General features: G+C 36.7%; 1 protein-coding gene across 8 annotated transcripts in view; it reads right to left on the bottom strand.

Annotated features, from left to right (window-relative positions):
• brp (ELKS/RAB6-interacting/CAST family member bruchpilot) overlaps positions 1 to 22825 on the bottom strand; it is a 414951-nt gene that overhangs the window by 280652 nt on the left and 111474 nt on the right. For all 8 annotated transcript variants that reach the window (XM_073956928.1, XM_073956930.1, XM_073956931.1 and 5 more), the window contains one exon: positions 18546 to 18601. In XM_073956928.1, the coding sequence (XP_073813029.1) occupies positions 18546 to 18601 (56 nt within the window). The remainder of the gene's footprint in view (positions 1 to 18545; positions 18602 to 22825) is intronic.

Here is a 22825-nt window from a genome sequence, read left to right as displayed (position 1 = left end):
TTATTGCAATTTACCAAGAAGCACAATGACGACAAGAATATTTATTGCCATTGTAGATGTACAATACATATATACATTAGGATTATGACATTTTTACACCTCATATCCCTGTATCATAGCGTGATGAGTTTCTACATAAGATTACATAAAATCTTAATTATAAAGAGATTCGATAAATAGGCTTCCGCACAAAAAGCTTTTAAAGTTTTTATTTTTCAGAACTTTTGAACAATTTTTGATGTCACTATAAGCTGATATTTAATTGAAAACCAGGTATAGGGGCACACGACATAACCGATATGACATAACCGTTGGTTTCTCTCTATTTTATCATCATATTATAACATATGTACATATAATTTAATACTATATGTAACTTTATTTCATATATCATAAAAATTAAAAATGGTTTGTGCCGGATATTTTTTAAAAATTAAATGGAATAAAAGTTATTTTAGTCATTAATAGGCGAAAGGCCATTCATTCGTGCAACAGGAAATAATTTTTTGAGATTTTTTCTCATTTCATAGAATTTTTTCAAAAAAATTTGTTTTCAAAGTGATTTGTGCTGAACCTTTTTTTATAATAAAATGGAATGTCTGTTATTTTAGGCATTAATAGGACAAAGTTCATTCATTCTCACTACATGAAATCATTTTTGAGGAAAATGTTAAAAACTCATAACCCTAACATACATACAATATATAAAAGAAACAGCAAGCGAGGGGGAAAATGGTTAGGGGACAAGAGACCATTGCAGATACAATAAGCACTTATAAATCCTGTAGAAATATCCTTAACCATTTATTTACGTTTAAATACAACCTTTGACATTGATGTGAATGCTAGTAGTTCTGATGCAGTAGAGAACGACAAGAACAACAACAACAACGATGATGATGACGGCAACAATACGAAAATGATGATCGAGTGTGACATTTTCGTTCACACATCATAGAAACGTACATAAATTGCTTTCATACATTATATTTATTATAAATCTAAATACAATGAATAGAAAAGGAAGAAGAATATTCTGATGAACAAAAGAAGAAGAAAAAACTGAATTCTTATACTTGTCTGGTTTATTGTAGTGAGAATAGGGGCTGGCTGCAAAACCCATAGAAATGCGTGAACTTTTTTTCAGATTTTTTTGTTTGGTTTCTGAGGAAAAAAATCATAATATTGGTACTGACATATATGTATGTAGATATCATCATATAATCATTATAATTGTTGTGATTCGTTGTACATAGCGTCATTAGACGTGTGCGCTCATCACCATTATTATTACTATTGGCAGAGGATGTGTTGGATAACCATTATTATTATTATTATGGATTCAGATAGCGTTTTTAATGATGGTTATAAAGATGATGATGATGGTGATGACAATTATGTTGTCTTCGTATAGTGTTTGTAAGGTTTTTCGTGTGCAATTTACTTCTGTATGATATATGTGAGGCAGAAGGTCTTCTTTTTTTAATTTTCATTTGGATACGTTATCGCATAATAGAAAATAAAAAAAGTTACTTATTGATTTTGTGACATGGCGAAGTACAGGACTTAACACGGTATCTATTTCAAGTTAAGTGAACATTAATATCCTCCAACACCAGCCAATAGAATCAAGCCCAGCAAAAATTCGGATCCAGTAGTCATTACGTAACCCATTACAAAGTAATGTAAACAAGCTTCTTTTCCCATTACAAGTAATCTGAAAAGTAATGGGATACTTCTTAAAAAAATTACAAGGCAAACCTACTTACTTTGTTCCTCACTAAGTAATGAGGACGGTGGCACATTGAGTGTGTGTCCGACTATAAATCCTAGGGTTGTGTGTTCAACGCTCACTGTCGGCACGCGAGTGTTTTTTTAATTAAAAACTAACAGTTCGTGGTGCACATGTGTACTGCACATTTAAGTTCTTAAGCAACCCTTAATATTCGTGTGCGTGGCATAGTGTGTAGTGTCTTTGGCTAGAAATCAGAGGGTTCGTGGGTTCAATTCGGGCAGACAGCGAAATAAAATAAAAGTAAGAAGTGTGATGAAATTAAAAAAAAATCTCTACATCAACTGTTCTAAAAATAGAATTTTTTTTCAACTTACTTTTCAACTTCTAGTGGCCATAGAATAACTACAAACTGAGTGCGACATGCCCTTGTAAAAATAATGGGGAAGAAAGGGGGTTTGCGAGTAGTTACGGCTGCCAAAAATCCCTTACAAAACCCATGATTTTGGGATGACTTTTTTTGCTGGGAGGAAAAACTAATCTTAAAACATGGCTCAGTAGAAGCAGAAGTGCAGAAGACCGAGTCGCTTGAAAATCTATTCGAAGTTCAGTTGCAAAGAGAGACGTTCGCAAATATCTTGAAAAGTTGCAGTTTGATTTCTGCCTTAAGACCTTCATTAATAGTGAAAAATTTTTATTTTTACTGCGATCGCAATTAAATAAATGTTTTCTCTATCACCGAGCTGAAAATAAAATGTTCTTAAGAAATATTTGGGTATGCTACAAAGAAAACACCCCAAAAACATAAATCTTTAAACAATTCAGACCTTTTTTCAGGATTTTACTGTTGAAGTATTCTGCGAACAAAATGAAATGAAAAAGAAATACTTATCGTTTAAACACACATACATATATTTGTATTAATTTCTTTTTTGTGTTTTTTTTGCTGTTTCTGCTGTTCCTTGTCATACCAGGGCTGTTGCTGTTGTTGTTGGCTGTAGTCAAATCAAGGACATAACAACAATATCCACAACATTCGCAAAGGGCATATCCTTTATTTCTGTTGTTCATTGCCGAGATTACGCAGAAAATAATACACACAGAATCCTATCTAAAATACAATCATTAACATCTCTCTTAAGTACTTTGTTTTTTTTGCGTGTGTTGTTGTTGTTGTTTTGTCATCATAACAACCGACAGTCTGAGAGACGACAAACATAGCGACAATCTCTGATAGACAGCTAAACGACACACTTATATAAGAAGTATTTATCATTTAAATATTCACATCGTCTTGTCGTGATAATGTGTAGGATGGATATGTTGCTAGGATTTATGAGCCATTACGCTCTTGGCGACAATATCACGTTTTGTATGGGTGCGTATGTGTGAGCGTTTTTCGTATTTCTTAGGCATACTTCTAAGTACGTGTGGGTCTTTCAATGTCTTATGGGCTAAACACAATTGCCAATGATAAGACAAATTATCATTTAATGGCAACAAAGTTTTGTTTTTTTTATTATTTTTTATTAAATTTAAGAATGTTTTAAAATAAATTGCAAATTTGTCTAAACGGCCATGAACGAGGGCTAGCAGGAGGATACTATAGGTGGATAGAGATTTTCTCAGTTTCCACATAAAGACTGATGCTGTAGATCCCAAGGAAAGGTTTGGTTTTACGGCCTTAACATGAAAAACACTATTTTTTTGTTGCGTCACCAGGTGAGCTATCTTTACTGTCCTCTGGGAGTATAGAGCAAGAGGAGTCGCACAACGACCTACTGGCCCTGAATCAGACATGTTTGTATGTTCCTCTTATAAAAGAACACTAGGTCTTCTTACTGAGGAACAATTGCTCGTCTCATTGAATAGTCCGGTCAAAATAGACATTGAAATAGCAAAAATTCCCACAAAGCTGAATTTTGGTGGAGAGCTAGAGTTTGCCATTAGAAGCAACGTCCTAAAAGTCCCCATCGATCCCATGTGTGCAAAAAAAATTATTCGGGGTCAAAGGTCAAATTTTAAGGGTTTTTTAGGTTTTCGGATTTATTTTTTGATAACGGTTGATCTAATCAAAATGTGACTAAAGTAAATATTGTAGACAGAAAAATTATCTACAAGTTTGACCTCTATAATTTTTTCCTAGAAGGAACCATTCTTGAGATATAGCTGTTCTAAAAAACACATGATTTTTATGCACTTATAAGGGAAATATGCACATATTCAGACAAACCGGCTAAAATAAGCGAAGTAATCGCGTCTGCCCCCCAACTAAATATATATTTTCTTGAAGAGCGAAATATTAGCTATCTTCTAAAAAAAAATCCAACAAAATCGGAGCGTGTTTAGTAAAGTTATTCAATGTTAGAGTCATTTTATGCAAAAATAGCCCATTTAACCCACATGTATAATCGAAAGCCCAACGGGAACGACCCCAACGAAAACTCTCCGATTTTTTTCACGTTTTGTCCGAAGATAGAGTGTGTTGCGCTGATTACGGAAATGTATAATTTTCAACGGTTGCTGATCCGGTTCGCCGGTTATTCGACCCGAAAGGCCAAATTTAAAAACCGGGTTAGACCCGGTTCTACAGAACCGATTACTGCAAAGTGGATATCGTTTGAAAGCCTACGGAAATATCTAACACATAGTGTCGTCACTTTAACCGGTTCGCCTCATAATGCACTTAGGCGGCTAATTTTTTATTTGACCTTTATATCGCGATATCTCGAAAATGGTAAGTCTTTTTTAAGAACCATAAAGACCACTCTTGTAGACAATTATTAAGTCTACAACTTTTACTTTAGCCGGCTTTTGCTAAGCCTTACCGTTTTTGAGAAAAAGTAAAAAAAACTGAATAATGCCTCCAAAAATGACCTTTGACCCCGAATAACTTCTTTTGCACACATGGGATCGATGGGGACTTTTAGGACGTTGCTTCTTATGGCCAACCCTAGCTCTCCACCAAAATTCAGCTTTGTGGGAATTTTTGCTATTTCCCCCTTATACGCATGTCTATTTTGACCGGACTAGAAGCCCTGCTGATCATTAATAGAAGACCAATAAGTATTCTTAAAAAATACCAGCAGATCACACATTACAAGAAAACAACACCAATATATGCTATTATAGAAGACACGTCTTCCAAAGACTACAAGGTCTTCCTATAGTAAACCAGTAGATCTTCTTGTAGAGAAAGAGTAGGACATATTATAGAAGACCATTAGGTCTTATTATAGAGGAACATCCGGAGCAAAAGAAGGCCTCTTTGTAGAGCATCTGCATGTATTCTTATAGAGGACCGGTAGGTCTTCCTATAGAAGAACAGAAAGTATTCTTATAGAGGAGCAGTTGGTCTTCTTTAAGAACAACATTTAAGACCATTAGGCCTTCTTATAAAAGACCAGTAGGTCGTCTTATGGACGACCATTAGGTCTTTTTACAGAAAAACGAACGGTTTTTTTTAGAGAAGACCTGTTGGTCTTCTTATAGAGGACGAATACATCTTCTTTTAGAAGAACAGAAGTAGGTCTTCTTATAGAAAAACAGAGGAACTTCTTATATAAGACCCTTACGTATTCTTATAGAAGACCTCTAGGTCTTCTTATGGAAGACCTCTAGGTCTTCTTATGGAATAGCTTTCTTTAAAAGACCAGTAAGTCTTCTCCTTTTGTAAAAGAGTCCAGAAGATGTTTCTCTAGAAGACATATAGGTCTTCTTATAAAAGAGCTGTTGGTCTTATTATAGAGCTAGTGGTCTTCTTACAGAAGAGCTGGTGGTCCTTTTATGAGGAATTGTTGGTCTTCTTATAGAGGAGCTGATGGTCTTTTTATAAAAGACCTGGTGGTCTCCTTATGAGAGACCCGTTGGTTTCTTATACAAGACATGGTGGTTTTCTTATAGAAGACCTGGTGGTCTTCTTTAAGAAGACTTGGTGGTCTTCTTATAGAAGACATCGTGGCCTTCTTATAGAAGACCAGGTGGTCTTCTTATAGAAGACCTGGTGGTCTCCATATAGAAGACCTGGTTGTTTTCTTATAGAAGACGTGGTGGTCTTTTTATAGAAGACCTGGTGGTCTTCTTATAGAAGACCTGGTGGTCTCCATATAGAAGACCTGGTTGTTTTCTTATAGAAGACCTGGTGGTCTTCTTATAGAAGACCTCGTGGTCTTCATATAGAAGACCTGGTGGTCTTTTTGTAGAAGACCTGGTGTTACTTTTATAGACGACCTGGTGGTCTTCTTATAGGAGACCTGGTGGTCTTCTTATAAAAGCTTTAGTGGTATTATAGAAGATTTGGTGGTATTCTTATAGAAGACCTGGTGGTCTTCTTATAGAAGACATGGTGGTCTAGAAGACCTTGTGGTCTTCTTATAGAAGACCTGTGGTCATCTTATAGAAGACCTGTGGTCTTCTTATAGAAGCCCTGTGGTCTTCTTATAGAAGACCTGGTGGTCTTCTTATAAAGACCCGGTGGTTTCTTATAGAAGACATGGTGGTAGAAGAGCTGGTAGTCTTCTTATAGAAGACCATGTGGTCCTCTTATAGAAGACCTGGTGGTCTCCTTATAAAGACCCGGTGGTTTCTTATAGAAGTCATGGTGGCCTTCTTATAGAAGACCTGCTGGTCTTCTTTTAGAGGACCCGGTAGTGTTCTCATAGAAGACCCGGTGGTCTTCTTATAGAAGACCTGGTGGTATTCTTATAGAAGACCTGGTGGTCTAATTATAGAAGACCCGGTGGTCTAATTATAGAAGATCCGGTTGCGTTCTCATAGAAGACCCGTTGGTCTAATTATAGAAGACCTCCTGGTCTTCTTAGAGAAGACCTGCTGGTCTTCTTATAGAAGACCTGGTGGTCTTCTTAGAGAAGACCTGGTGGTCTTCTTATAGAAGACCTGGTGGTCTAGAAGACTTTGTGGTCTCCTTACAGAAGACCCTGTGGCCTTCTTATAGAGGACATGGTGGTCTTCTTATAGAAGTTCTGGTGGTCTTCTTATAGAAGACCTGGTGGTCTTCTTATAGAAGACCTGGTGGCCTTCTTATAGAAGACCTGGTGGTCTTCTTATAGAAGACCTGGTGGTCTTCTTATAGAAGACCTGGTGGCCTTCTTATAGAAGACCTGGTGGTCTTCTTATAGAAGACCTGGTGGTCTTCTTATAGAAGACCTGGTGGTCTTCTTATAGAAGACCTGGTGGTCTTCTTATAGAAGACCTGGTGGTCTTCTTATAGAAGACCTGGTGGTCTTCTTATAGAATACCTGGTGGTCTTCTTATAGAAGACCTGGTGGTCTTTTTATAGAAGACCTGGTGGTCTTCTTATAAAAAACCTGGTGGTCTCCTTATAGAAGACCTGGTGGTCTGTTTATAGAAGACCTGTTGGTCTTCTTATAGAAGACCTGGTGGTCTTCTTATAGAAGACCTGGTGGTCTTCTTATAGAAGACCTGGTGGTCTAGAAGACTTTGTGGTCTCCTTACAGAAGACCCTGTGGCCTTCTTATAGAGGACATGGTGGTCTTCTTATATAAAACCTGTTGGTCTTCTTATAGACGACATGGTGGTCTTCTTATAGAAAACCTGGAAGTCTTCTTATAGAAGACCTAGTGGTCTTCTTATAGAAGACCTGTTGGTCTTCTTATAGAAGACCTGGTGGTCTTCTTATAGAAGACCTGGTGGTCTTCTTATAGAATACCTGGTGGTCTTCTTATAGAAGACCTGGTGGTCTTTTTATAGAAGACCTGGTGGTCTTCTTATAAAAAACCTGGTGGTCTCCTTATAGAAGACCTGGTGGTCTGTTTATAGAAGACCTGTTGGTCTTCTTATAGAAGACCTGGTGGTCTTCTTATAGAAGACCTGGTGGTCTTCTTATAGAAGACCTGGTGGTCTTCCTAAGGAAGACATGGTGGTCTTCTTATAGAAGACACGATGGTCTTATTATAGGAGACCGGTTCTTCGTCTCATAGAAGACCCGGTGGTTTTCTTATAGAAGACCTGTTGGTCTTCTTATAGAAGACCTGGTGGTCTTCTTATAGAAGACCTGGTGGTCTTCTTATAGAAGACCTGGTAGTCTTCTTATAGAAGACCTGGTGGTCTACTTATAGAAGACCTGTTGGTCTTCTTATAGAAGACCTGGTGGTCTTCTTATAAAAAACCTGGTGGTCTCCTTATAGAAGACCTGGTGGTCTGTTTATAGAAGACCTGTTGGTCTTCTTATAGAAGACCTGGTGGTCTTCTTATAGAAGACCTGGTGGTCTTCTTATAGAAGACCTGGTGTTCTTCTTATAGAAGACCTGGTGGTCTTCTTATAGAAGACCTGGTAGTCTTCTTATAGAAGACCTGGTGGTCTTCCTATGGAAGACATGGTGGTCTTCTTATAGAAGACACGATGATCTTATTATAGGAGACCGGTTCTTCGTCTCATAGAAGATAGAAGACCTGCTGGTCTTCTTATAGAAGACCTGGTGGTCTTCTTATAGAAGACCTGGTGGTCTTCTTAGAGAAGACCTGCTGCTTCTTATAGAAAACCTGGTGGTCTTCTTATAGAAGACCTGATGGGTTTAATATAGAAGACCTGGTGGTCTTCTTATAGTAGACCTGATGGGTTTAATATAGAAGTCCTGGTGGTCTTCTTATACAAAACCTGGTGGTCTTCTTATAGGAGAACTGGTAGTTTTCTTATAGAAGACGTGGTGGTCTTCTTATAGAAGACGTGGTGGTCTTCTTATAGAAGACGTGGTTGTCTTCTTATAGAAGACCTGGTGGTCTTCTTATAGAAGACCTGGTGGTCTTCTTTTAGAAGACTTGGTTTTCTTCTTATAGAAGACCTGGTGGTCTCCTTATAGAAGACCTGGTGGTCTTCTTAAAGAAAACCTGGTGGACTTCTTATAGAAGAACTGGTGGTTTTCTTATAGAAGAACTTGTGGTTTTCTTATAGAAGACCTGGTGGTTTTCTTATAGAAGTCCTGATTGTGTTCTTATAGAACACCTGGTGGTCTTCTTATTGAAAGACCAGTAGGTCTTCTTGGAGATGACCATAAATAGAAAAGCAGAACGTCTACTTATAGAAGATCAGTAGATCTTCATATAAAATAAAAGTAAGTATTCTTATAGAAGTCCAGTAGATCTTCTTATAAAAGAGCAGTAGGTCTTCTTATAGATCACTAATAGGTCTAGTTATAGAGGAACAGTAGGTCGGTAGCCAGACAAGATAATAATGACCGGAAGCTACCTTCTACATATTCATATATACCATACCATCAGTGATCTTTTCAACATCCGGTTGGAGATGGAGTGGACAGAAATAGAACACTATACACTTAGATCAGTGGTTAAATCTCTGGTCAGATTACATTACATGTGGTTGTGGCAAATCTCCTCAGCAACCGGTGTTAGCCACATATTTTGTAATTATAGCTATGAAGTGGTGTCGTACTATTTTCGGCAAGCAGTGCGGATTCTCTGATAGAGGAGGTGCTATAGCAGTGAAGTAGAATTAGAATTGGCATGCACCCATGGATATTCGAGAAGTCTCTCTATATTAGAGAATGGAGCTCCTCCAACTAAAAGTACCGTTGAATACAGACCTACTTACATACGTTACACGCAAAAGGGTAAAGTGAGGTAAAAGTAAAGAAGGTCATCTTATGCTGGGTTTCAGATAGAGTAACACAGAGCTACAGAGATTATTGGATCATTAATTACCATCTAAGTAATTTGTGTCCACACAATTATAGATGTAGGTTACAAACGGTGTTATGTCAAAATCACACATAGACAAACATATTCTGTTAAGTATTCCTCTGACTCATAACAGTGATTGTATGCGTCACATAACTGACAGCAACGGAAATGTCTACTTTCATTATTCTATGCAACATGAAAATACTTTCAAAAATTTTCAAAAAATTCCGCCCCTCTTTTAAAAGTAAACATTAACTTGCTTAACTATGAAAGGGGTCAGTGGACAAGAGTTAAGCACCCTCCACGGCATGGAAATTAAGAGTTAAAAAAGTGTTCTGGAATACTCGGACATTAAAACAAATATTGCACTACAAACAGTCATTTAAAAAAAAATAAATAAATGGAAACAAAAGCCAACATTCACGCCAAGCACAAACAAACTATGCCCGAAACACTTTATGGAGTCTCTCTTGTCGTTGTTCATGTCTAATTGAAATTTATTTTTTGTTTGTTTTTGGTTCTGCTGAACTGTCAGAGTGTGTTAAGCGATTTGAAAGTGAGACTTATAAACATATACATATTTTTATATTTATTTTTATTTTGCGTTGAATATGAATGCATAAAACTGGGAAAATTTATAATAAACATGAACTCACGCACACCACAAAACACCAACTGAATTACACCTACACACGATATTACAAACATACATATGTATATTTGCACATTTTAATTTTATAGTTGTATGTATTTGTTAGTTTGTGAAATTACGTTGGTTGTTATTTTTAATATTTTCATTTTCCACAAAATTGTGTTTACAATTATAAATAGCAGCAACAACAGCAATGTGTAACCTGAGTACGTGTCTCATAGCTGTTTGACCCAGCCACCTCTCAATTTATTCCTGTTAGCTGAACCGTAACAATGTTGACCACCATAAGCTTGCGGCGGTCATGCTGGACACACATTTCGCATTTAACCAGAATGAAAGAAAGAAAACTACATTGTAAATGCCACCAAATTCGTTATGATTTAGTTTAGTGGCGGGTATTTAATGACATTTCGTTGGCTTAAAATATGCGTTTTTTCTAAGTGGGGGATTTCCTGGTAAGAAATTGTAATAAAATTTGGAGGGCTTTTGTTGCGGAATTTCATTTAGAAAAAATATGGATTCAGTAACAAAATTAATTGTTGAACAGGGGTAAGGATTTTCTTTCTAAAATAAATTTTATGCGGCTACTTTTAAATGCACTGTATTAAGCAGATAAAAAGACAAATCGCATAGAAATACTCAATAGGAAAGTGGGAACTTATAGTGAGAGAGAGTCTAAAGAGAACCTTGTGATGCACTATGAAAAATCAATTGATTGGAACTATTCAAATCGTAACGGCGATTTTCTGTCCCTTTTGAATTTACTAAGCCCAGTAAATGATATAGTGTAAAATAACAAGTAAAAACGAACTTCTTATACCCTCCACCATGAAATACTCTGAACATATATCGACGCCTCCAAACAATAGTATGCTAAGTCGACTTAGCATGTTTTCAAGTTCTTTACATTTTTACATTTTACGTCCTTTAACTTAAATTCTGTCAAATTTTGGTAATGATCGGTCAATCCGAACAGAAGTTATAAACAAATGTTTACTCAGAATAGTAGTGAAGGTCAAAGAAAACTGTAAACTTTGAGAGCTTCTCCTGCAAAACTCACTTTTCGGACTTAGCATACTATTATTTGGAGGTGTCGATATGGTATAATTAGTTTTCATTTTGTTACGATAGTACTAATTCCCGTAAACTTAGGGGGAGACGTTCTTTGACCACTGTAAACCCTAAACACATAATTTTAACTGAAAACTTGAAAATACCTGAAATGGGAGAGGGGTGGGAGTACCGTTTTATGGGAGCTATACCACAACGAAGGCATATATCTACAATTGTGAATGGAGGAAAACTGTAATCTGGTGATATGGGTTATTCCAAAACATGGACCCTTGTCCCCAATTTTTGGTAGATACATTTTATGACCGCCACGAACCCTAGAAGTCGAATTATATCTATAAACGTAAAATTACCTGAAATCGGGCGGCACCGTAACATCAGGGCTATACCAAAATGTGGACCGATATAGCCCATCATCGAACTTGGCCTGTCTGCAAACAAAAGGCGCTTCAAGTTACCTACATAGGAATAGTTTCAAGAAGTATAAGATTGAAAATAGGAAGGCTAAAAGACATTTCTGGATAAACTTCGGTGAGGCAGTAGAGGGAGTTAATGTAGCTGCAATATTTCCCAGAATGATCTCAAAGGATCCCAAACCTATTGGGAGCATAAAGCGAAATAATACTCTAATACTCTGCTCTACAAACTCTAGGCCTACTGGCAAGTATTCACTTTAATAGTGCAAGGATGCCAATTCTTATCTGCCTAGTGTTGATACGAATAGGACCTGCTCCCCTGACGAGAGAGCATTTATTGTTGGGTTAATATGTAATCCAAGGATCTCCCCATATAAATCTTCCGTGCCGGAGGTATCATTCCGGCTATGCTTCAATTAGTACTGATCAACACTGTGGAAGAAGGTTACAGTGACATACATCACCAATGCTGTAATCCCAAGTTACGCACATGCATATGTCAAATAGAAATCAACAGAAACAGCATTACACGACGTTGTGTGTTATACATATCCAAAAGAATAAGGATGACTCGAATCCCACCTTGGCCATCTTTCTATATATAGAAGGAGCGTTATGTAGTCTGAAACTCGAATCCATTATTTATCTCCTAAATCTACTGAGCGTCTCTTAATTATTGAGTTGACGGATCAGTTAAAACATTGTAGAAAGATTTCTGTAAGGAAGTTAGTCCCTAGAGGCACCGCAAAAGGAGGAGTATAATCTTCTTTACTATGACTTCAGATAGGGAACAGGATACTCAAGGAACTCAATGGACTAATCAGTGCGGAATGTTTGTCAATGCTGCCTGAGCTAATGCAGGGTGCACTAGTAAAACTGTATCGCTGGGTCATCATAATGGCCTTGGTGGGAATTCAGCAAAGACAGAGTTGGTACTATTCTCCAGGAAAATAAATATTGTTGACTTTGTGCCACTAATACTGGATGGCGTGGAATTAAATCTTTCTAGGGAAACGAAATAGCTGGGAGCCAAAGATAATATATACTGTAGCATATAACGTATAATGTTGGGGGAAGATGTTGTAAACGGTGTTGTGCAGCAGTAGAAGCACGTACACCGACGGCTTTAACGCTCTCCGTAATGCGGTGAATTCGTAACTTTTGATTTTGAACAGACTATTTCACATTTCACATGGGTGACGTAGGGGATGGAAGATACCAAGGAACGGTCCTGTCCGGTTTTAACATGGCAAAGCCCAGGATTTATCTTGGTCCCTCTTTCATCTCCCCGTGGTGTCATCTGGGGAACTGCCTTTAACACTAGTTAAAGGTAGTGAGCTAACATGTGCCGCGCGTTCACACACAGAACGTTAAAAACATGGGTTTGGTCGTCGGGTGTGTAACCCTCCCCTAGAAAAAAACAGCCTACTATGAAAAAACGAAAGAAAAGAAAAACAAACCCCTCTAAAGTTGACGAACCCCGCAAATGTTTTAAGGGCCATGATCTGCGAATCTGCACCTGGAATGTTCGCACTCTTTATAGAGAAGGTGCAGTCTTCGCATTGGCAGACGTACTTGAAAAGTACAAGGCCAATATTACTGCCATACAGGAAATACGATGGATTGGGAAAGGCGTCACAACAACACCTAAAGGTGACGCACTGTATTATAGCTGCCATGACGTAAGCCATGAGTTTGGTTGCGGATTTGTAGTTAGTCGGAGACTAAAACATCTGGTATCCAGCTTCACCCCAGTGAATGAAAGATTTGCTGCAATTCGAATAAAAGCTAATTTCTTCAACATCAGCTTTATTTGCGCTCATGCTCCCACTGAAGAAAAGGACGAACAGACCAAAGATATATTTTACGAGCGCTTAGAAGAAACATATGACCGTTGCCCTGCCCATGACATTAAAACTATTCTAGGCGATTTTAATGCCAAAATTGGAAAGGAGAATATCTATGGCCCAACAGTCGAGAAATTCAGTCTCCACAGTGAAACATCTGACAATGGTTTGAGGCTGATAGACTTTGCAGCGGCAAAAAACATGGTAGTTAGCTGTACCAGATTTAATCATCTCGATATTCATAAGGGCACCTGGCTGTCTCCAGATCACAGAAGAAGTAATCAAATTGATCATGTTGTGATAGATGGAAGACATTCATCGAGCGTGTTGGATGTACGATCGTTCCGAGGCGCAAACATTGATTCGGACCACTACCTTGTTGCAGCAAAGGTACGTACCCGTCTAAACGTTGCAAATAAAGCACGAACAGACACAACGCGGAAGTTAGACATCGATAGGCTGCAATCACAACAGATAGCCACAGCATATTCCACTCAACTAGCCAAATTGCTTAATCAAAGCACTCCTCATCCCGATAACATATCAGCGCAATGGCAAAGTATTGCCCACTAAATGGAAACAGCCGCAAAATCCATACTTGGATACCAAAGACCTCCACAAAGGAATTCATGGTATGACCAGGAGTGCCATGCTTCTACCGAAAAGAAAAATGCGGCATATAGAGCTACCTTACAATCAGTAGCAATGCGTAGTGCACGAGAGAGATATCGGGAGAAAAGAAGAGAAGAGAAACCTCTTTTCCGCAAGAAAAAGAGAGAAATGGAAAAGCGGGAGTGTGAAAAAATCGAGTTGTACAGAAGCCAGAATGAAGTCCGAAAATTATACGAAAGAGTGAAACATCAAACAGATGGCTTTGGTACAGGCACATCTTCCTGTAGAGACCAGCAAGGCAATCTGGTAACAGATACAGATAGCGTGCTCAGGATATGGAAGGAACATTTCTCCAATCTGCTGGTATCCAATAGTAACGAAGACGATGATACCACAGATCCAATCCCAGAAGATGGTATAGAATGTATACCGCCCGGCCAAGATGTGGTAAAAACAGCAATCAACCGGCTGAAGAATAATAAAGCAGCAAGAGCCGATGGCTTACCAGCCGAGTTGTTTAAAGCCGGAGGCGACGCGCTGATAAGGTGTATGCATCAGCGCGTCGCCTCCATCTGGCAGGAAGAACGCGTACCCGACGATTGGAACCTGAGCATCCTGTGTCCCGTCCACAAGAAAGGAGATAAGACTGTATGCTCCAACTATAGGGGCATAAGTCTTCTCCCTATTGCCTATAAGATAGTGTCAGGGATATTGTGCGAACGACTAAAGCCAATGGTCAACGAAATAATTGGACCATACCAATGTGGCTTTAGAACTGGCAAGTCCACCATTTACCAGATATTTACCCTGCGGCAAATCCTGGAGAAGACCCAAGAGACGCAGATCGACACATATCACCTTTTTGTCGATTATAAAGCAGCATTCGACAGTCCCCTCCGATCAAAGTATTCCATGCAATGTCTGAATTTGGTATCCCCGCAAAGCTCATCCGGCTTTGTAAATGACTTTAACTGATACTAGGTCCTCAGTTAAAATTGGAAAGAACCTCTCCGAACAGTTCAGTACCAAAAGGGGTTTCACAAAAGGAGACAGCCTTTTGTGTGACCTTTTCAACATTTTGCTGGAAAAGGTAATACGAGATGCAAATGTCAAAAGAAATGGTACAATTTACACCAATAGCCACATGTTACTTGCTTATGCTGATGACATAGACATCATGGGACGATCAGTAAAGGAAGTAAGTGGTACCTTTAGGAAGGTCGAAGCAGAATCTGCGAAAGTGGGTCTGGCGGTAAACGGCGAAAAGACCAAATTGATGGTGTCGACGCGCAAAGCGTCCATAGAGCTCGGACCAACTGTGGAAGTTGTTACCTATAATTTTGAGGTAGTTAAAGACTTCGCCTACCTCGGCACTGCCATAAACACAACGAACAACATCAGTTATGAAATAAGAAGAAGAATTGTATTGGCCAAAAGATGCTACTATGGTTTAAGTAAGCAATTTAAAAACAAAGTCACATCTCGTCAAACAAAAATAACACTATACAAATCGCTGATACTACCCGTGCTAATGTATGGCTCCGAAGCATGGGTACTTGCGCTAGCAGATAAGGCAGTGCTTGGTGTGTTTGAGAGGAAAATTCTTAGAAAGATCTACGGGCCGATTTGCGTTGACGGTGAATATCGACGTCGTATGAACCACGAGCTATATCAGCTATACAAAGACATGAATATAGTTAAACGAATCGAGATGCAACGATTGCGTTGGCTAGGCCATATCATAGGAATAAGCGATGATGAACCCGCGTATGAATACATGCCACATGGTGGTGCACGGAGAATTGGCAGGCCAAAGTATAGATGGCGCAAACAAGTTGATGAAGTGAGAAGGCGCGGTATTCCAGAAAGCGGAGCGAAAAACAGAGAGAATTTGAGATCTTTTCTTAGTTCGGTATATGGAACAAATGTTCTGTAATGGGTGAGCTAAGTAAGTATACAACCGAAATGGCTGAACTTTGGTACTTAGACTTCGTTGGGGGTATACAACTTCCCACCTGAAATTTGTTGGTATAGGTCACCGTCTTCATATTGCCCCCATAGAACGGTTTCTCCCATTATTTTAAAGGTTGGGGCCTGAACATCCCACCGAAATGGCTGATATTAGGTACTTAGGTGAAGTCTTTTAAAGAGTATTGCTACATTTTCCTTCTGAATGGGATGTAACTCAGTAGTTGAAGATATCATTTATCTCCAAGGAATTATACTTAACATAGATAAATAGCTAGAGGTGAGTGGTATAAAAAGTTCGGACCGGCCGAACATAACGCCGTTTTTACTTGTTTTTATATGTGTTAAATTTTTGTAAAGTCTATCGTAAATATTTCTTGTTTTTTTTAGAAGGCAAAATAAGAAAAGGACATGAAAATTCTATTGAATTCAGTTTTGAAAGTTTACCATAAAAATAGATCCTGAAACATTTTTAAGCATTTGGGACAATGGATACGGCTTATGTTCACAGGAAATGTGGATATTTTTTATTATTCCTTTTCTACATAACCTAACTAAATAGTTAATATGAAGGACTAAGCAAAGGTATCATATATCTTTTTGTTAATTGGTTCATTTGAAGAACTTTTACTTTTTGTGTTCGGCAATTGCTAACAGAGATAAATCGCAGCTGCCTTAACATTATACCACAAAATCCAAATGATTTTAAAATTTTCGATTTGTGATGATTCACATTTATTGTTTTATTATTCACATTACACAAATACAAACTTATAAAAATATAAATTCTAACAAAAAATCCTCAATCTGAAAATGTCTAAAATGTATCCGACTCAGGAAAAAAATTATGACGGTCATAAATTTCGAACATAAATCACGAAAATCAACATAAAAAGCAACGGAAATGGCATTAAAATAAAGCGAAATACAAGTTTTTTTGTGTTGACTCACAAAAGAATGCGGCGAATAACACGAAATGTTGGGAAGAAAGGAAGCTTCAAGGTGAAGGAGAGACCACAAAAAAACTAGAGGAAAATTTAAATGTAAAGTGTTCCGTAAGGGACTTCGGCGGTGATTAAAGATCATATTTTTGAAAGCAATTCTATCGTTTTCAAAACCAATAAGTATGTCTTACTTGTCCTTACAAAAGACCGTTTTAGAAAATATAATATTTCTGAATTTTGGCCACTTTTCCAAAAACTTATTCTAGCTACGCCAATGATATTAAATATTAAAAAGAAATAAATATTCTAAAAAAATATCGAAACTATGTGAACAACAATCGTCAACAATTCCACTTCATGTTCAACAACAAGAAAAAAACTACTAAACACAATTTTGTAGTTAGAACAAAGTTCTATTCTTTAAAGTTTTCTTAGCTTAAGGATGAGGCAATGAATGATATCTAAAGAAAGAAGTTGTCTAACTTAAGATGAGGGGAGAATACGAGATACTACTTTATTATGGCGGTGTTGAAAGTTTTCTACACTTCAGGTGTTTTTTGTTTTGTTTTTAAGAGCAGGAATAAGAAATGTTATTTAAGTAGTTCAAGTTATGGTTGTTGGTGGTTAGGTTAGAAGTGTGGTGTCGTCGTTTTTTGGAGAATTTTTTTCTTATGAAACAAATCTTGAATCAAAAGAAAAAAAAACAGGAACACAAATGAAATATGTAATGAAGTAATGAGTTCTGCTTGCTTGCATAGCTAAGTTTTCTTTTACTATTTAATTTTTTTTTGTTTTCGTTGTTTTCGTGGTGGTGAAGTTGGTGACGACGATGGTGGAAAACCAAATGAAAATGTTATTTATAATTTCTTGGCATGTGATGATTTTCCTAATCAAAACAAAATGGAAACAAAACTAAAGTTATAATGAATGAAAAGAAATAACAACAAAAAAAGAACCAACTCATGGAAGACTTTCTAACTGTGTTACACATACATACATAAGAGTCGACGGTATGCAAATAAGTATTCTGCTAGAGTTAAGTAAAGTGGTGAATACATTTAAAACAGAAAACGAACAGAAAAACAAAAACTTTGTAACAAAAAACCAAATTAAAATTTATTTTTGTTTTAATAAACTTCTTCTGCTTCTAAGGTTTTAATTTTCTTGTGGGCGAACCAAAGCAAAACTTTTTTTTTTGGTATTTTTGGGTTGTAATGAAAAAAAAAATATATTTTGCTTTTGGTTTTCTTATTTAAACCAACCAAAAATTAAATCGCATTTAAACACAAAAAAATGTAAAATAGACAACCTAAAAGTCATTAATAAATAATGAAAATTATTTTTACTAATTTCTTTTTTTTTTTCTGTTAATGTAAAGAGGTTTTTTTGTTTGAATTTTCAATAATTTCATTTTCATTATTTTTCTTTTTTGTTATTCTTTTTATGGAAAAATATGATTTCTTTCATATTATTTTTTTTTTCGTTAATTTCTTTTTTGATTTTACTTTCTGTTGAGATTTTTTCTTATGTTATGAGAGAGAAGAAAAGCAAATACAAATAATATTTTTGTTGTTTTTTTTTGTTTTCGTTTCAATAAACTTGTAAAAAGACATTCAAAATAATTACCTGTTTTTGGGCCATTGCTTGCATTTGTTGGAACATTTGTCGTTCTTCTTCTTTACCTGGTCAAGTGGTGGTTTGGTTGATTCGGTGTTTTATGTTGACATATTTTTATGTGAAGGCATGGCGAAATGAGAAGAAGGGAAAACAACAAATTGTTACATTATTATAATTGAAACGAAGAAATTAGGTTAAATGCAAATAATTTAATTTATGTGAAAAATCTCCTTTCAGGTCCATCTTTTGTTGTCACAAAGCTTGCTTATATTTTGGTGTCAATGAAGGGTGGCAAAAATGTTGACCTATATTGGTATTTGATATTGAGAAGTGAATACGTCAAATTTCTGTTAACATTTATAGTAGGTTTATATATTTGCGGATTTAAAAAACCCCACTGGGTTTCAAATTTCAATACCTTTGGGTATACGCCATATAAATCCACCTTAAGAAGGTTAACCCTGCAAAAGGCTATAATATAAGCATGACCTTAAATGATAGCTCCAAAAGGATCATATGTCGCATAAGCCTATAAAAACCAGATTTCCAAGAGCACTAACTCTTGCACTGTTTCTTTAGTTTGATGTAATATATTTTATGGTATCATCTTATACTTGGTGTTGCCATTGGAATTTTACCCTTTTGGCTTGATTGTGTATTTGTGGTTAAACGTAATTTAAAGCATTTCGTCTCTGGATGAAATACTAGAGACAATACTGATAGAAACGAATTTCTTCAATATCAGTACATGTTCCCACACCATGTAATACCCTTGTGAGACCTAAGATAAATTTTACAAGCTCCTAATTGACATGATAAGCACATTGTTCTAGGCGTTCTTAGTTATTTAAATACCATAATTATAAAGGAGGATAACGTAGAGGATGATCGATACCATGCAAGGGTCTTGACGGGTTTTAATATGGCAAAGCCCAGGATTTATTTTGGTCACTTTTTCAGTGAACCCTGACCTGCCCGTGGTATCACATGGGGATCTGCCTTTAACACCAGTTAATAGCCCAGTCAAAATAGACATTGAAATAGCAAAAATTCCCACAAAGCTGAATTTTAGTGAAGAGCCATTTTTGGTGCCATTAGCAGCAACGTCCTAAAACTCCCCATCGATCCCATTTGTGCGAAAAAAGTTATTCGGGGCCAAAGGTCAAATTTTAAGGGTTTTTAGGTTTTCGGATTTATTTTTTGAGAACGGTTGATCTAATCAAAAGGTGACTAAAGTAAATATTGTAGACAGAAAGATTGTCTACAAGATTGGTCTTAATAATTTTTTTCCTAGGAGGGACCATTCTTGAGATATAGCTGTTCTAAAAAACGCATAATTTTTATGCACATATAAGGGAAATATGCACATATTCAGGCGAACCGGCTAAAATATCCGAAGTAACCGGGTCTGTCCCCCCAAAAAAGATATGTTTCCTTGAAGAGCGAAATTATGCCTATCTTTAAAAAATATCCAAAAAATCCGAGCGTGTTTAGTAGAGTTATTCCATGTTAGAGTAATTTTATGCAAAAATAGCCCATTTAACCCACATGTGTAATCGAAAGCCCAACGGGAACGATCCCAACGAAAACCCTCCGATTCTTTTTGAATTTTTGTCAGAAGGTAGGGTTTGTTGCGTTGATTACGGTAAAATATAATTTTCATGGGCTCCGCATCCGGTTCGCCGGTTCGATCTGTACGGACAAATTTCGGGCGGAAGTTTTATACCACCAACGATGAAGTAATGCCAAATTTCAGCCATTTCGGTGGAATATGAAGCCACAACCTTTAAAATACCGAAAATCGGGAGGTACATATCTATGGCATGGTAGAACAAATATAAGGTAAAGTAAACACTATAACAAATACAACTCAAGAACAACCACATAGAAATTTGTTTTTGTTTGTAATGTTAGTGTCAAAGTTATTATTATTTAAATTTAAAAAACTGTGCCAGACACTGAAAATAACACATGAAAATTTTTTAGCTTTTAGGAGAGAGAGCAGGTGAAGGAGCTCCCTTTCTCCCTTCTTACCCATAAGCTCAAATCAATTTCATGAAAATTTTCATAGTCTGGCACAAGAGATATTTTGGAAAACATGAATGAAAATTCGTTTCATTTTCAATTTGAATGTTTTTTCGGAATGATATATTTTTCCTCAAAACTATATATCCCTAATGTACATCGAAATAGAAATAAATACATAAAATGTCGTATGGAATTTGACACTAACGTTACAACCCAGTTCAGTCAGCTGTGTATTGCTGTTACCTTTTATTGTCCTACCATGGTTCTATGGGGGCAATATGAAGGCTTAAACCTATACCTATAAATTTCAGGTGCAAAGTTTTGCACCCCCAATGAAGACTGAATACCAAATTTCAGCCATTTCGGTGGTATATTGAGGTCACAACCTTCAAAATACCGGAAATCGGGAGGTGCCGTTCTATGGGGGCTAATTGAAGGCGTGGGCCTATACCAACAAAATTCTAGGGAAAAGTTGTATGCCCCAATGAAGACTAAGTACTAAATTTCAGCCATTTCGGTGTGATAATGATGCTAAAACCTTCAAAATACCGAAAAACGGGTGGTACGGTTTTATGGGGCTATATCAAAACGTGGACCGATATAGCCCATTTGCAATAACAAACATCCTAGGAGTAATAGTCTCTGATGAATATTTCGATGTATTACAAACGGAATGACAACTTTAATTATACCCCCCATATTACGGTGGAGGGTATAACAACTTGGGTTTGGCGTTGGGCTGAAAAAAAAACAAAGGAAAAGAAAAGCAAACCATTCTAACGTTGACGACCCCCGGAAACGTTTTAAGGACCATGATCTGCTAATCTGTACCTGGAATGTCCGGACTCTTTATAGAAAAAGTGCAGTTTACGTACTTGCAAAGTACAAGGACAAGGACGAACAGACCAATGATATATTCTACGACGGCTTAGAAGAAACATATGACCGCCGTCCAACACATGACATTAAAGTTGAAGGGCGCCGACCGATAGGGAGACGAGAAATAACATGGATCAAAAACATTCAGGAATCGACAGGACACCAAGATGAAATAAGTCTTTTAAGCGCCGCCAAAAACAGAGAACTAGATATAATTAAATGATTTTTTTTAATCTTATAATATATAATCAAATAACACTGTAATAATTAACATTGTATGATAGCTAATATCCGAACACGGATTTGCAAATAAAGAATAAGAAGATTTTAATGCCAAAAGAGCAAACATGGACTCGGATCACTACCTTGCTGCAGCAAAGGTACGTACCAGATTAAATGTAGCAAATAAAGTGCGAACAGACACAATACGGAAGTCTAACATCGCATCGAAATCTAATTTTTCTGGCCAAAACTATTTGCACGCTCCTTTTTGTTAATATTTAGTTTTATTTATAATTACTGTCACAAAATATTAATTCAGAATTATTTTCCTGAATTTCCAAAAAACCGTTAAAATATATTAAACAGGGTGATCCCATTGTATGGGGTCTAAACTAAAACTTTGACCTATGTTTATAATTTTTGGTGCGAAGGGTTCATATCTTTTAAGAAATCAAAATGCAAAATTACAGCTAAATCGGCTTAAAAATATGGCTAAAATTGTCAAATTACCTTAAATTGGGGGTACCCTTATAATGTACCCTTGGGGTACCCTGCTGTACCCTAACGTGGACCTATGTCGACAATTTTGGGTTGAAATATTCTCTGGACTTTCAAAATAAAAATACCAAGTTTTCAGGAAAATCGGTTCCAAATTGTGTTTCTTAGAATTAATTTTGTACCAGCCGAATATGAAATATTTCGGAATTTGATGTAGCCTGAAAAAATTGTGCATCATTTATCGCAACGAATCGCATCTTGAAATTAAAGTATACACATCAAAGTATTTTTGATTTTTTTCTAACATCGACCACTAGCGATCAAAATTATTTCGGTCCATAACAATTTTACCATTGAAACAAAATGTAAGATTTTAAGAGTGTTCCAGAAATATGTTGATAGCTTTGTTCTTAGGCCGAATTTTTCTTCTGTTCTTTTTGGAAAATTATTCTATTCTACATTCTTCTTTCTTCTCCATATTTGAGTTTTACCTTTACACTTTTACTTATTGGGATTTTATAACCCACAAATTATCACAAAATACTGCGCACTCAACTCGATTAATAACACAGTAAACAAATCTCTACTTTGACCCCTTCTCGTCTAACGGTAAATGCAAATTTGGAATAAACAATCATTGTTTTTGTTGTTTTGGAGTGTTT

Source organism: Musca autumnalis, unplaced genomic scaffold, assembly GCF_047663935.1.
Source record: "Musca autumnalis isolate F117 unplaced genomic scaffold, ASM4766393v1 scaffold_5, whole genome shotgun sequence".
NCBI classification, from domain to species: domain Eukaryota; kingdom Metazoa; phylum Arthropoda; class Insecta; order Diptera; family Muscidae; genus Musca; species Musca autumnalis.
Note: the sequence above shows the minus strand (reverse complement) of the source record. Positions and strands in the feature narration are given on the sequence as shown.